At 42.5% G+C, this 15,231-nt stretch overlaps 1 protein-coding gene across 2 annotated transcripts in view; it reads left to right on the forward strand.

Moving 5' to 3' along the window:
- The first annotated feature begins 835 nt into the window (after window positions 1-835).
- LOC121177177 (NACHT and WD repeat domain-containing protein 2) overlaps window positions 836-15,231 on the forward strand; it is a 37,972-nt gene continuing 23,576 nt past the window's right edge. The window contains exons 1-5 of one of the 2 annotated variants that reach the window (XM_041031392.1): window positions 836-911; window positions 1,087-1,211; window position 1,669; window positions 1,915-2,086; window positions 9,844-9,932. In XM_041031392.1, coding sequence (XP_040887326.1) covers window positions 1,936-2,086; window positions 9,844-9,932 — 240 coding nt within the window. In that variant the 5' untranslated portion in view covers window positions 836-911; window positions 1,087-1,211; window position 1,669; window positions 1,915-1,935. The remainder of the gene's footprint in view (window positions 912-1,086; window positions 1,212-1,668; window positions 1,670-1,914; window positions 2,087-9,843; window positions 9,933-15,231) is intronic. The other variant, XM_041031393.1, reaches the window with a different exon arrangement.

Consider the following 15,231-nt stretch of genomic DNA (forward strand, 5'->3'; position numbering starts at 1 on the left):
GGATGAAAGCCGGGGAAACCATTGCCAAGCGTAAAGGTAACTTAAAGTTCCCATTTTGCTATTACTTATTTTAGCTAGGTCGCAGTACAGTTATCTGAAAAAGACCCTCGATTTCTGTGAAGACAAACTCAGTAAAGTGAAAGCATTTTGGATATTTTAACTTTTTATGTGGATATGTGAACTTTATTCGACGTTTAACCGGGGTTACCGGTAACGACGTCTTTGTAACGCGACCTTCGCTGAGCGTTACTTTTGCTTTGCTCGTGACTGGTAAAAGCAGTAACGTCATTTACGGCACCACACTGCTGACTTCGCGCTCCACCGCAATTTTAATAGGGACTGGGTGAGGACCGGTCTGTCCACCGGAGAGGAGAGAGACGGGGGGAAAGACTCACATTAAGACCATCCAGAGAGCTCCTCTAACACCTCCGTCAAGTCGGACATGAAACGCTAGAGCACGGCCGGAATTAAATATTTCACTTTCAACGTAAAAGCCCAACTCCTGAGAACGTAGGATAATTTGGTGAGTACGGAGCTGGTAGCTGCGTCGATGTATGTTTGTAACAAGAAATGATTTTGATAATATATATTTTTTCGCTTCAAATGCATTTTGTACCATCTCCAGTTAAGGGAATGCCAATCTATGGGTAAATTGGTGTTTTATTTTGAAAATGCCAACCGGTAGTCGCGCTTTTATTTTGTCCGGCTTCACACTCTCTCCATCTCTCAGAGCTCGGTCGGCTCGTAGAGACAGCAGGATGCCAAGGGGAGCACTCCGACACACGGCGTCCGTTTTACCGTCTCCCGGTGCCGCCTCTCGGCCACAGCAACTCTGATGGGCGTTTTTAAATTCCTTTTTCCGTCCTCGACGCTTGGATATTTTCGGAAGCCACGAAATGAAGCGAATGAATGTGAGCAACAAGAAGTGTCCTGTTGTTGTGCCTGTCTCCAGCATCACTGGTAGTCAAGTCCTCTCTGTGGATGCGGTGCCTCAGTGATTTTTAGTTGTGTGCTTTCAGCGGATTTTATGTAGTGTTCATTAGTGGACTACCCAACTTTTCCCCGCTTTTTGTTGTCTTTTTCGAGGTTTTCCGTCTTTGAAACAAAGATTTCAGGATAGACCAACTCCGGAAAACCAGCGACTTGACATCTGCACCTGGCGGAATAACCATTCTTAGCGGTTATTCGCCTTTACAAGCATCTTCTCTGGGGTGGGAATACGACTGATGCTTGCCTTGCTCGCCTGTTCGAGTTGTGTATCGTCTCGTTCTGTTTGTCTGTTTGTCCCACAGTGGCATGAAAATACATGAATGCGTCCAAGGACATGTATACAAATTACGCATGCACCATGACGGTAGTAGGCTGTGCGTAATATCCTATTATTATATCCCTATACCACATGAATGCAATAACAAGCACATTCAATCTCATTCCTGTGTTTGGAGAAGATTTGGCAGATCCATCCTAACTTGATTTGTGTGTGTATGTGTGTGTGCAGCATGGGCGTTCTGAGTATGGCAATGTAGCCTATTGTAATGCTTAAATCTCGTAGTAAAATATTCAAGCATTATACATCAGAAAAGGATGACACAGAAAACTATATCCCAGTCCTGTCTTCAATTGACTGGTGGAGCATTTTGGACCGAATATTGAAATATGTCCTGCGAGTGTCCTCAGCACCGTTTCGACTCCAGAAATCAAGTCAGCGGCAGTAAATGTGCCCAAAGTTAATAGCAAATTAAAAACCTTTTAGATGCAGCTCCATGCCTTTGCCATAATTAACGCCCCATATGTGTGGATGGATCAGGGGAATCTGCGCGCAAACATGCACGTCTGTCCATGAGCCTGCGTGTGCGCCCCTTGCCGCGCTAACATGCCCCTTCTGTGTGCTGTGTATGTGTGCGTGTCTAACAGCCACGCTGGAAGTCGCCCCCCATGTGGCCGTCGGGAGTGGGGAGCAGGCAGCCCTGCCCGCGGGAGTCGGCGCTGCGCAGGGCGGCCATCAGCGGCAACATCAACGCCCTGCCGCCGCACCACGTCCCCACCGGCCGTAGCGTCCGGGTCTTCATCAGTGCCAACCCCGACGGTAAGAGCCAGCGTGACACCCCCGTCTCTCCCTCCCTCCCTCCATCCTACACACTCCTCTGAAGCCCGAGGACCCCCAGTAAACAAGCTTATTGTTGTGACTCATTTCGCAAATATTTCACGATATTCTGCGCTCACTTCTTCTTCTTAAGCTTCTACAGTGTTTCATATAAATTATCTGCGGCGGAATGTAATGTCATGTGGCTTGTAAGATCTTACTCCTGTAGACAATTCATTAGAAGTATAATATTTGCAGCGTTCACCCACAAGTGCAGTCAAAAAATTTGGCTCAAGAATTTGAAGTACAGTGTAAGGTTAATGCATTTGGATTCCAAATGCAGCCACTGTCCAGGCTTGTGATTTCTGGTACTGATTAGGCTGACTTTGAGGGAACAGTCAGGACCCTCAGATTAAGGTGTAGTCTATCATTTAAAGACCCACTTAACTTAATGGAACTACTGGAAAATAGCTTAAATTAGGTTACATTAGGCCGTATGACAACTTGACAAAAAACAAATTGGTGCATGATTTAATCCAGTAACACAACGAAACAACAGATTGCCTTCGACACAGAGTGCACGGTCTGAGCAGAGTGCAAGACAGTTGGGTCGTGAGGGAGACACCCAGTTGCAGCTCTGTATTTGAATATGCCCTCTGGGCAAGGGGGTAAAAATAGGCTCAGTAAAACTGGAGTAAACAAGGCAAGGGAAGTAGAGTAGGCTATGAGAGAGAGGGAGAGAGAAGGAGGGCATGCCAGGATTAAAAAGGGAGGTTGCTTTTGTCGATACATCACTGTCATTTGCTTGCCCTCACTGAGCAAATTTCTATGGACCCAAAAGACTGAATGAATTGACCTCAGATTATTGCACTGTTAGGGCCCACAGTAGACGGTGAAAGGTCTGGCATTGTTTAGCCACCTGTAGCTGACTCAGTCATTCAGACCATCCCGTCACAGCACGAATTCAACCCCCCAAAGTGCACGTGGATGGAAAAACGATGAGGGGGCTATTCCAAGTCGTTCTTTTCACTCCATCGGCACAAATGGAAAGGCACACACATCCCAGCCCGAGCTGTGAAGAGAGCTAATTATGAACTGCTGTCTCCAGTGAAGCGAGGTGCTGATATCCAGTGCCATATCCCGGTAATGAAGCTATAGAGGTACGCTCTGTCTCACTTCAGGCAGGAGCACAGAAACACTGCTGAATCCCACAAGTTCACCTTCAAATTTCAAATTTACAACAAGATATTTCTTTGCCTTTGTGCAGATCGTTTGTGGAATATCTTACGAGTTCACTCCATCACAGTATTCCAGTCACTTCACAAATTCATACCATTCTCAGATACTTTCCTATGCTTGCAAACTTTCTTTCCTATTTGGCAAACTCACCACGCTACTTGTTGTACTTTGTGCAACTGTAACAAAACACAGTTATTCATAACTGTGGCCCAGGTCTGCCCTCAGTCCTGCTGCAGAGCCTGTTTCTCCACGTTCACTAGAGGGGGCTATCCATGCACTTATTTAACTGTACATGTACAGTATAATGTGGTCAGATCAGACAAGCAATCAGTAACATGGCACAAATGGATAAAATTCACATTTTGACAGTACCCAGTCACCATAAGAGAACCGCTCTTTGCTTCAGCTTCACCCTTTTTTGCATTTCCCTTACATCTTAATTTAAATCACACACACACACATATATATAGACAGATAGATATAGATATAGTGAAGCAGTGGAGTTTGTTTGCCTGGGCTTGTGAGTGGAAAGCTATGGCCTTGAAATTGAAGCAGTAATTCTCTAACCCTTCCTCAACATGTAGAGGAGACACTGAGCAGGGCATTTATCCTTCCGTTTCTCCCACATATAAAAGTGTGAGCAATGAATGCAGCAGTATGAATGTGAAAGAGTCGCTGAAAGCCAAGGAGGATCGCCCTTACTTTGACAGACGTCCTTGATAAAAGTTAATAAAATATATCTTGTACTTAACTGTGTCATTTCACTATTTCTAAAACCAGACATGATAAGGGCAAACAATGCTGCCTGCAGTGATAATCACACCACCATAACTGAATAACATCACTTTTTTTTTTTTTTATTGTGTGTATGACACGGAGACCTCTCTACTTTGATCTACAGCACTGAGAGTTTTATGTGCTCTTTGGTTATAGTCTTGGCTGTGCTGAATATACTGACCCTAATGCCCTTAATCAAAAGCCACAGACGACTGCGACGCACTCCCACTGCTGTATTCAGCCGCATGCGCCTCTGCTGTGTTTGTTTGTGTCGTCCATAAAGGGGCATGACACTCAATTTCAACAGTAATTTAAAAATGGGTAAAGGTACATTGTCTTCCTCGGAGGAATTTGATAGAGGGGGTGGTTTTAGACTTCAGCACAGCATGTAGATGCTACAATAGAACGTTAGCTCTACAGTGAAGTGATATAGAGTCTATAAAAGTATTCCAAAGCCACAATGTCAGACAACTAATTTGAGTGGATTTACATCCTCCTACCATAATGTTAATGAATCACTCAAGATTGGCTCAGGTGGATGAATCTGTCTGTGTGTGCCTGTGTGTGTGTGTGTGGCCACAGCTGATCAATTAAAAACCCAGCTATCTGTTCTTGCCAGTAGCCAGACAGCAGCAACAAACCAGAGAAAAGCCTAACATGATTTATTTTTGTGTTGTTTGTGTGTACTGCTTAGTGCATTATGCAGACTGTCTCAGCTGTCAACATGTGTGTATGGGTGTATTTGTGTTTGTTTATGGAGATCCATATAAGCATATCAAGACAACTCCATTACCTTGCTGTAGTCACCTCGGGGGCTGTGGCATCGCTTGTGCGCTATAGGCAGTTATTTGTATGCAAGCTATCACTTAAGCTGTTTAAAGTTGATAAAAGCACGAGGCCTCAGGGATGCGATGCATAAAATCACCTAACCCTCCGATGCGCCATCATCGAGGCTATGGTATGTCACCGTGGAGACCACTAATCACCTTACATTTCACCCCACAATTATTCCCAGTGTTCCTATTTACTGTTTATCTTTTTCGTTTGTATTGTATTGTAGGTTTTTAGCTCAGATTTCTGTGATTCAGTGACCTCTTGCCTTTAAAAATATCTCTTTCAGTCTCGCCTTAATTATCCACTTTTTTTGAATCAAGTCTGGTGAGAGAGAACAAAGGAGTGAGTGGGAGGGATGGTGGGGAGGACAGAGGGAGTGATGACAGGTGGAGAGACTGTGTCAAGGCTGGCTTTTGTTTAATACATAGCTTTTCAGGGGCCAGAGAGTGCTGGATTTTTGGATGAGCCTGGCCCAGTTCTGCGGCATGTGAAGTTTTTGGTGTGAGCATATTCCCCCCCCCCTTCCTCTTGGTTCATCCTCTGCCTTCTTGCCCCCGCTCTTGTCCTGAAGGGAAAGAGGAAGCTCGCCCTGACTAGTTTGGCAGCAGCTTTTAGTGACCTCTCTCAGAGTTTTCCAGAGCGCTGTGGAGCAATCCTACACCCCCAGGACGTCGTTCTGACAAATTCAGCAGTTGCCCTCGCACACTCGTCTAACTCCCTGCGTGTTCCAGCCATTTCATGGAACACACTACAAAAATATTTCATCATGGAACGATGGCGATGATAGCAAGCAGCCCACTAGATACACCTGAGTAAAATTACATCGTGATTATCCGCTCGTAACCGACATAATTAACCTCTAGAAAACTAGTGTGGTCTGCAATTGGTTTTTAACTAATGGGAATTTTATTTTATGTTCAGATCAAGGGTTGTGCTGAGGGAGGGTTTGGGGGTTTAATACAGATAAGTGAGATTGAAAATGAACAAAATCTCACCAATAACTTCAAATAAATGTTTCATTCAGTGCCTGCTCACTATTTGTGGCTCCATTTAAAGTCACCTTCACCTGTGGTAAGGCTTCAAGTCTTTCCAAACACCGTATTCTTACGTTTTGATAAATCAAAGGTGTTATCCTGAGACCATCTTTGACTTCCAGTTGTCTGTGTTTACAGAATTAATGGACTACTTTGGAGGTGAAATGTATCTTTACAAACTCTAATTGCCAGATTCCATTTTCAGAGCATATTTCGTTGTAAGAAAGACATATTGATGAATTTTTCAAAGCTGAGGAGTAGCTGCTTCACTTCAAAAATAACATCAAATTTTAACACATCTCCCACACTTAAATTCTCCTTGGAATATGATACAAATTCTCTTCATTCCTCTAAATCGTACCATTTGAAGGAGACAGACAGAAATAAAATATTGCATGCAAAGATTTATCGCCCAATATCAGGATTATATTAATATGGGGTTTCTAATGAGGCAGTATAAATAGATGCAAAGTAAATCCATGGTTACCTGCTGTCTTTTGGACAGTGCGCAGTCTCTGATCTTTAAAATTAGCCATCATGGCTTATCAGAATTGGGTGTTAAAATGTCTTGTATGTTCCTGGCATAAATGTGAACATGTTAGGCTTTAAAAGCCCCGCTAGTGCTTTTTGATGCAACAGCTGTTAGCACAGATGTTACCCAGTGAACTTATTATAGTACATTTTTATGTTGGGTAGACTAACACTGGTTCTGCATGCAGCCACTGTTACGGTTATTTTGTCAAACACATATTACGTTACTGGCAGAGAGGCAGGGGAGTTCCCGTGTCGCTGTTACATCCAGTTCCATATTACCATCTTTTACTGTACATTGTCAGTGTTTAACATTAAGCTTGGGTGGTGGCCCAGAAACCACCATTGGATTTCCTTCACCCTGATTCAGTGGTATCCAGATAACCTGTAGGGTCCCCCTGTGATCAGGAAATGCAGGAACATCTGGCCTTTATGGATGGCTGAGTTACACAGCCACAATTTGCCTTCAGCATCTTCCAGGTCATTCGCTATCGATTTGCTCACTGACTGTGTGTTTGCATCATTGCAGCAGAGGTTCAGATCTGCACATTACAGAGTTTGTTCAGCACACCCTCTTTGTATACTGAGAAAGAAAGAGGGAATGTGCTTACATTTTTGGTCTTGTGTGGTCTATTCTGATGTAGAGTTTTATTATGTAACACGCAATGATGAGATGCTACATTCGACAAGACAAGTGAGAGGGAAGGTAAGATGCTGCAGCTGAATTTGAACTAAGGCCACAACCAGCTTTAGATTTTGTCATCAATTGATCTCTTGATCATTTTTCCGATTAATGAATTAATTCTCAAGTCAACAATATGCCAGAAAATATAGTTTCCCTCCGTCTAAGGTGATGTCTTCTAATTCATTTTTTTTGTTTGACCAAAATCCAAAAGTTTTCCACAGGGAGAGGAGAGGAAAAGACTAGCTGCTCAACTTCAGAATGTTTTAGTCAGAATATTATTGTTGGAAAAACACTGGAGTTTTATTCTGTGTTCTAGCCGCCCTTTGGCCAGTGGTATTTAGCCATGCAGATCCACTCCACTCCAACACAATGGTGGTAAGTGCAAGCACTGACATGCTTGTAAAGTGTCTGAGAAAGTAACAGAGACACTTTCTGTAAAGCTGAATTCTTCAACTTTTTTCACTGCTGTGGAACAAAATTACTTTCACCTCCACTGTATTGAGATGGAAACACAACTCTTCGAGGCAGATATCTCAAATCCGGGTGTACCAACCCTTTAAGCAGCTCAGATACACATGCTCGCAGTGTTGCATCCATGTCAGTGTGGAAAACCACTGTGTCACAGCACTGTTCTATTTGCTAACACTTGTCTTGTGGACTTGGATCTCTCTCTCTGTCTTTTAATCAGAGATCTCTAAGCAGTTGTGCATACCAAGTGCCTGTGGAGTGTCGGTTATTGTAGCTTGATGAGAGCAGAGTGATTGCTTTGTCAGAGCCTTGTTGATGAGACTCGGAAAGGGCTGCTGTAGAGTGACCACTGTGTGGAGGAATGATGGACCAGCCAAGGCAATGTCAGTAAACCTTAAACCATGGTCATTACTGATATTGAGTAATTCTGAAATGGATTTATCAAGCCAAAAAGCCAGATATTCCCTGGTTGCAGTTTTCTGTTTTATATTAAATGTAAATTGAATATTGTTGGGATTTGGTCTGTTGCTTGGACAAAACAAGCATTTTGAAGACATCCTCTTAGACTTTACATTTTTCATACAACAGAATTTTAAAATTAATTAAAAATGTGGAGAGTCAGTACATGCAGCCCAAGCACTGAGAAAGAAAGCCAGACGGCTAAGATAAGATGGAAAGGAACCGAGAACACTTGGCTGTATTTCTCTGTTCAACTGGCCACCCATGAGTTCCCTAAAGGGCAAGGGAGGAAGAGAGAAAAGAAAATTAAGCAAGAAAGAAAAAAGAAGAGAGCTGACAGAACACATCTGAAAGAAAAGATAGATAGGTCGATACTATTGAAATAAACAGATTGGAAAATCGGAGGGAGGGACACACACGGCGAGAAAGAGGCCGAATGGAGCATCCATTCTTTGTTCCTCTGCATGCGAGTGTGTACACAACAGACACGCACATACATCAGGCTGCCATAACTCATCAACATCCCACAAAAAAAAAAAAAGCGAGCGAGAATCGTCTTGCGGTTATCATCACAATACAACAACAACAGCACAGTTTAGTCTGTCAGGTCACATTGACGCACAGTACAGCAAGATGCAGATTTGGTTTCCGTTTGTTTCCAACACTTGCTAAACAGAGAAACAAGATTTAGTCTAAGTTCCATTTTTGCAGTTATGTTACGTCACCTGTGTCTCTGTAAGATATTTTACGTTTGTACTGTAATGGATCTCAGATGGAATGAGATGAGATCCCCACTGATGCAGCAACTGCCATTTATTTCATTTGCATACTATTACAGCCGTTCGGCTTTGATTTGACATTTTGCTCGGGCAGCTGTGGGTGGATGCATGTACGGTCACGGCCCAAAGCCTTACTAAAGATAGATGAGAGAAAGATACGTCAGACTAAATTTGTGGGCTCTTCTACTCACGGCGCGTATGACACGGTTTTTGCGGCTGAGGGGCTGTTTGTGTGCCGTCCTCCATGCATGGTCTTTGTGCGCACATATGTGTGCACGTGCAAGTCAGCTACTTGGTCACACAGGGGCTCTCTGTTGGGCATGTTCTCTTTTTAACTTTCCATCCACACCCTTCAGAAAAAGAGAGGGAGGAAGAGACTGGGCCTGTCCAAATAGATTACAGTAACCATTTGGAAGACAGTGAAAAAGAGAGGTGAGGAGGAAAGAAAGTGGGACACAACAACAAGCCGTGGGCACTCACTCTGTGACACTCCGGCTGTCCAATATGATCACTGCCGCTGTAATGCTGCATAATCCCACATTCTTCAACAGTGTGTGTCAGCAATGGCTGTTTTAGGCAATCATTTTTTGATGGGTGTGAGAAGGGGGTGCATATTTACAAATTATATTCACATGCATGATATGGTGCTGCCTTTAATATTGGCAGGAGTGATATTAGAGCTGAAATGATTAGTCAATTATTTGATTAGTCAATCAACAGAAAATGTTTCCACTATTTTGGTTATCAGTTAATTGTAATTTTTATAAATCAGATTAACAGATAATAAAAATGTGTGTGTGTCTGCATTTACTAAAATGTTAAACTATTCCTTTAATCTTCTCCCTTTTAATTGAACAAGCCATGGAACTAATTAAGGCTTTAAAATAATTTACACATTGCCTCTGCTCCTATAAACAAGCGCTTAAAGTGATTCCCTCTTTCTTTTGTTTTCAGACACAGAAGCAGAGAGGAACGCACTGAAAGAGCATGTCTACCCCAAACTACGAGACTTCTGCAGGGAGAACTATGGGATTGAATTCCAGGTAACTTGCTCCCTTCCGTTCTTCCTTCTTTCATCTCTCCTTTGTTTTTCTTAGTACCTTACCTTCCTATGGCTGCAGAGACATGTGACTTCCAGAGTTGTTGTTTGCCAGAACTGACTGTTAAGTGCCTCCAAATCTACATCATAGCCTACCTAACCATCTTTGCCTGGAGGAGCCCCCAGAGCTACATGCACAGGTCCCTGCCCCTTTAAGCGGACAGAAGGCCAACAGAGATAAGGCTTCCATCGGTGAAGGCTGGCACAAATCTATCGGTGGATAAGGCAGCATGATGCGAGGGCTTTCCTTTTGTTGTTGTCGAAGAATTGCCGCACTCTCCCTGTGGTGTCCACTGATCAAAATCATTTGCATTGCAAATCAGCATCAGTGTACACAGAAAGATTTCTATCAGAGGCTTGTTTGTTTAACAAATCCAAGAGAGCCCCCGAGTCAGGTGGAGATTTCTGCCATGTATTGTTCCTGGGAGGATTTGAGATTTGTTTTCGATGTGGTGACTTGCGACCCCTGAACTGTTTCGTAAGCTGTAGTCAGCTAATTCTTATTTCATGCTAAGATTGTTTGGATCACAAACAGCTCCAAGCACATACCATCTAAAGATGTATAACAAGATATAATACAATAGTATTGAAAATACCTAATGTATATGCACAAGTGTTGTCCAGTCTTTTGCACAGATGGGCAGTGTTCAGACTGTAGTGACTCTGAATACCAGCTGCTTCTTACAGAATCATGTTTTTAAATTTCTCGACTATTTGAGTAAGAAAACAAACTACAACTTTCAGTTTCTGATGGTGGTGGCCTGATTGGAGGATGTGGAGTGAGTTTGGTAGAATGTGTGAAGGGTCCTGTGTAATTTGCATTAGCTAATTTGCCCCCAGCCATAGTTCCATAACTGTGGCTGGGGCCATGAAAAAGGGACAGGCTCTTCTGCTTGGATGAAATCAGTTTTGTGCAATGATTACATTTCATTGTATCACCTCTGTCTTTTGTGGAGCTAAACCACACTAAGTGCTAGAACCAGTCCACTTGTACACATCTGTTTACACATGTGCACGTGTTCCCTGCTTCTTAGAAATTTGGAACTTATTACCGAACCTTGATCGTTGTTTTTGCTGTTAAGATCATTTTCTTTTTGCAAATCTCCATCAACGCGGTTTTATGAGAAGAAAAGCCAATTACTGAATACCGTGGATCATTTGTCATCTACTGGAGAGCTCCAAAGCAATGTACATGCCAACCAAAGGCGGTTTCAACCCAGATTTAATGCCCGAATGATTCACAGTGATGATCTGAAAGTCTCTCTGATACTGTAAGTCTTTCACCTAAAGCCAATTAAAATATTGTGCATGGTTTAACATAGATAGCCAATATTACACGTGTCATTCCAATAAAGTCAAAGGGTCAAAACTGCCAAACAAAAAGATGTAACAGACGTCCCTGTGACTCTCAGATGCCTGTGTGTGACAGAGAAGTGCAAGATAATGCAAGAAAAGCCAGGCAGAGACGTTTTGGCTCCGGTATCTGTGGCCACGTGTCTGTCTGGTGATTCAGCTCGCTGTGACGGAGCGTGAGCTGAAATGATTATGCAGAAGGCCTGGGAGTTAATACTATGACTCACTTACTCCTCTTCCTCCTCCTCCTCCTCCCAAAAACCCCTACTCCTCATCCTCACCCACGCTACGTGAGACTTAGCACCTTAGCTAAAACCACAGTTAACTGAAGCCTGATTGTGATTTGCACTTGGGAGTTCTGGTTATGAATCATTGTACAAACAAAATCATATACAGTTGCTTAGCATGCGAGTAGATTCTTTTTCTAGTTGCATTCATTTTTCTTTGCTTTGATTTGTAATTTATGTGCGATGCCGCCTCCCCTCTCTCACACAGACATCCGTTGGCACACACTGACACACATATGCCAAGCTGATAAAACCCACTTCTCCCCGGTCCCTCATCACTTGACTCAGTTTCCATCCAGAACCTTCCCTTAAGAGGATGGAGAGGGATCGCAGGAGATGGAGAGAGGGATAGAGGGAGGAGGAGGGCACGGAAATCCAGCCCAGGGGCCGAGGGCTGCGTCCTCATTCAGTCAGTGCACAGCAGTGGTGGGGAGGGATCAGACTCTGTGATCTCTTTTTACCATCTCTATTCCCATATTTCCTGTTCATTCATCGCACATTTGCATGCTCACTTCTTTTTTTTTTTTTTTTTTTATCGATTACACAAAACAGACACTCATTAAGACGCAGAGTGGAAACGGAGGAGTGATGCTAGAGATGCACAGAGCATCAGGGTCAGATGGGGTTTCAGCGCGTCTGTAAGCACGCTAGATTACTGTTGGTGTGTGTGAGGTCCGGCTCGCTTCAGTCAGTAGAAACGAAATATCCAGCCTCAAACCATGTGGTGCTAATGGGCAAACTCTGATCAGTGGATTTTCATGTTTCTGGTGAATGGAGATGATAGTGAGACACGTGCTGCCTTATAATCATCACAAGAGAAATGTGTTTGATTTTTGAGGCGAGACAGAGAGTGTGAGGTGTGTTTTGCAGCGTAAAATGACACATTACTGCTCTTTTCGACCACAAGCTGCTTGTTAATTGGTGGCACACCGTGCTGTTGACAGCGTTGGTGTCCTCTCTCTATTTGGGTTTGAGTCGACCGCATTTTGGATTCATCAGGATCAGGTCGTATTTAAATCCTAGCCACCTTTATTTTTTTTTTAATTTATACATGAAATACATATAAAATAATTTCCACATACAAATAAATTATGTATTGTAATTGTCTGCTAGTGTTACTGCTGTTATTGTGGCAGTTTGTCTTTCATATGTTTTCTGTTGTGACCCATACGACTTATGTCTCGTTTGTTATTTGTCACTGTGCTCTAGCGGCCAATCTAGTTTTCCCTGTGGGGATTTATAAAGTTATGTATTTTTCTTTCTTTTGACAGCCAGGAAACAAAACTATGTTTTTAGGGAGCGTGTGTTTTTTATCGTTGGAACATCTGACCACAGTATAGCCCTGTAAGCTGGTTTGGTGTGTTGCAGCCAAAAAGGCATCAAGGTATCTAGGTATCAGCACTAAATTTGTTGAGAAATATGTAGCAGGCACTTCTTGATTTTCTGGAAACTCTGTACAAAAGTTAATTAAAAATTTAAATTCTTTACAAAAGGGAAATGCCTCAACATTGGTGGAACACGGATTAGTGCTCATTGGTCCAAATTTTTTTGTCCATTTTTTGTCCGGTACATCTCTAAATTGTCAGTACAGCCCATTATCTTAACCCGTGTCGCATTTCTTAGACAAAACACTTCCTCCCATGTGCAGGAATAAAAATGAATGCCTACTGAAAGCAGCTCTGTTAATAATGTGGTCAAACCTCGCTATGGTTGCCAAACTCACTGGCCATCACACACAAACACACACATTCAGACTGTACAATTAAAATAAAAGTTTCCTGGCTACAGCTGTGCGAATCTATTCAACGGCTGTCACTCAGGCGTTTTTTACAACTCACAACACTAGCAGCAAGATGGGAGATGAGGGTTGAGACCACGTTTCACGATTATTAAAAAGAGCCTATTCATTAAGTCTATTATGCTTGCACTTTTAAAGGAGGGAGAATATGCCTGTCAGCTTGGCTTTGTCAGAAAAGACGCAGTGCTCTTAGAATATGTCACCCACTTAAACATTTAGAAGCTAATCATTTATTTTTTAGTTCTTTTCTCAAGCTCTAAAATTGTTTTTATTGACAACAGATTGTCTTTGTTTTATGATAGGAAATATTCTTCAGACTGAAAATTCAGATGCGGAAAAACTTCAAAAAGAGAAACAATTCAAAAAGCATGAAGTATGGCACAAACCCTGTTTATTCATCACTCTTCCATCTGTTTACCTGGCCGCCATAGTTCTCTCATTCTTCTCCCAGTCTGTTTCTTTCACTCCTTGGCAGCAGGCCACCATCTCCATTCACTGTCCTGCTCTGAAACTGTTGTTTTCTCTATTCACTGTCTACAGAAATATATCAACATGCCAACTGCCTCCACAGGGATGATACTGTCCATCAGCGAAGATAATCAAAAATCAAACAGGAAATACATCTAAGGCTTCAGTTACACTGTATTTTTATAACCCTCAGGAGAACTCTTCATTCTTTAAAGAGGGTGTCTTATTACTGTCTCCATGAAGGTTATATTTTCAGGCCTGTCAGTTCGCTTGTTGTCAGCAGGTTATCTCAGAAAACAGGAACATATTTCTGCAAAATGTGATGGACAGATGGTTTAAATTGGTTGGATAAAATCACAACAAAGTGTGTTTTTATTTTTTTTTATCTGTAACTACAGAACTGACGGAGTCAGAGTCAAAGTCATCTCATTATTCTTTGAGAGAAATTAACAATTACCCTCTGGCAACATCTACACTTTTTCTCCTAGTCCTTCAACCTTCTTTTACCCGGTGATCAGACTGACTAAGCGACTTTGTGTTGCAGTGTGGTCTGCAGTTAACCCACTGTTTAAAAGAATGATGCTACCCAAATGATATACCTCAGGCAGTATTTCTCTGATTAGAGAAACGAATGGACTCGGAGCAAACCGGTTCCCCCCCGAGCAGCAGTTTGTTTACACCATTAGAGTTAACTTGTCAAGCATAAAGCTGTCGGGTTTATGCTCGCTTAAAATGCAAAACAGCCTGTATGCCCCGAGATATTCAGTTTCTAAAACGCTTTCATTGATTTGAAAATGAATATATTGTATTTTAACATACCAGTTTTTGGTGGCTGGAGAAATTTCCACATTGATTGAGCTATAGGACAGCTGAGAGATGAGAATATATACAAGAACCTGTGCCGATACTTGGACTCCACTCAGAGCATACTCTGGTTCCCATGAATTTTAAGAGACACTTTTATCAAGTCTGGCAAGGACTCTGACTGCACAATCAAAGTATAAAGATTGAGTGTCCCACAGGTAATATTACCTGCAGAAAGAATGGGAACAATTGAATTTTAACCCTTTTTCTTGAATTTCCTGTACATTACTGTGGTACGGGTTTTAGGAAAAATGTATCTCCCTGAGCAGTTTTACTAAAAGCCTGCTCCTTCTGTTGCTGGTGCCTCATTATAGTCACCGCAAGTCACGTGATCTCATTACCTCATGTCTTTGGCTGGCTCTTAACCTTAACTTGCTACGGTTGAGCTACAGCATCTGAAACACCGAGCCATAATTGCCCCACTGTGTCAGGGCTTGACAGATTTTCCTCACAGGCATGCATGTGAAATTTCC

Source organism: Toxotes jaculatrix, chromosome 23, assembly GCF_017976425.1.
Source record: "Toxotes jaculatrix isolate fToxJac2 chromosome 23, fToxJac2.pri, whole genome shotgun sequence".
NCBI lineage: Eukaryota > Metazoa > Chordata > Actinopteri > Toxotidae > Toxotes > Toxotes jaculatrix.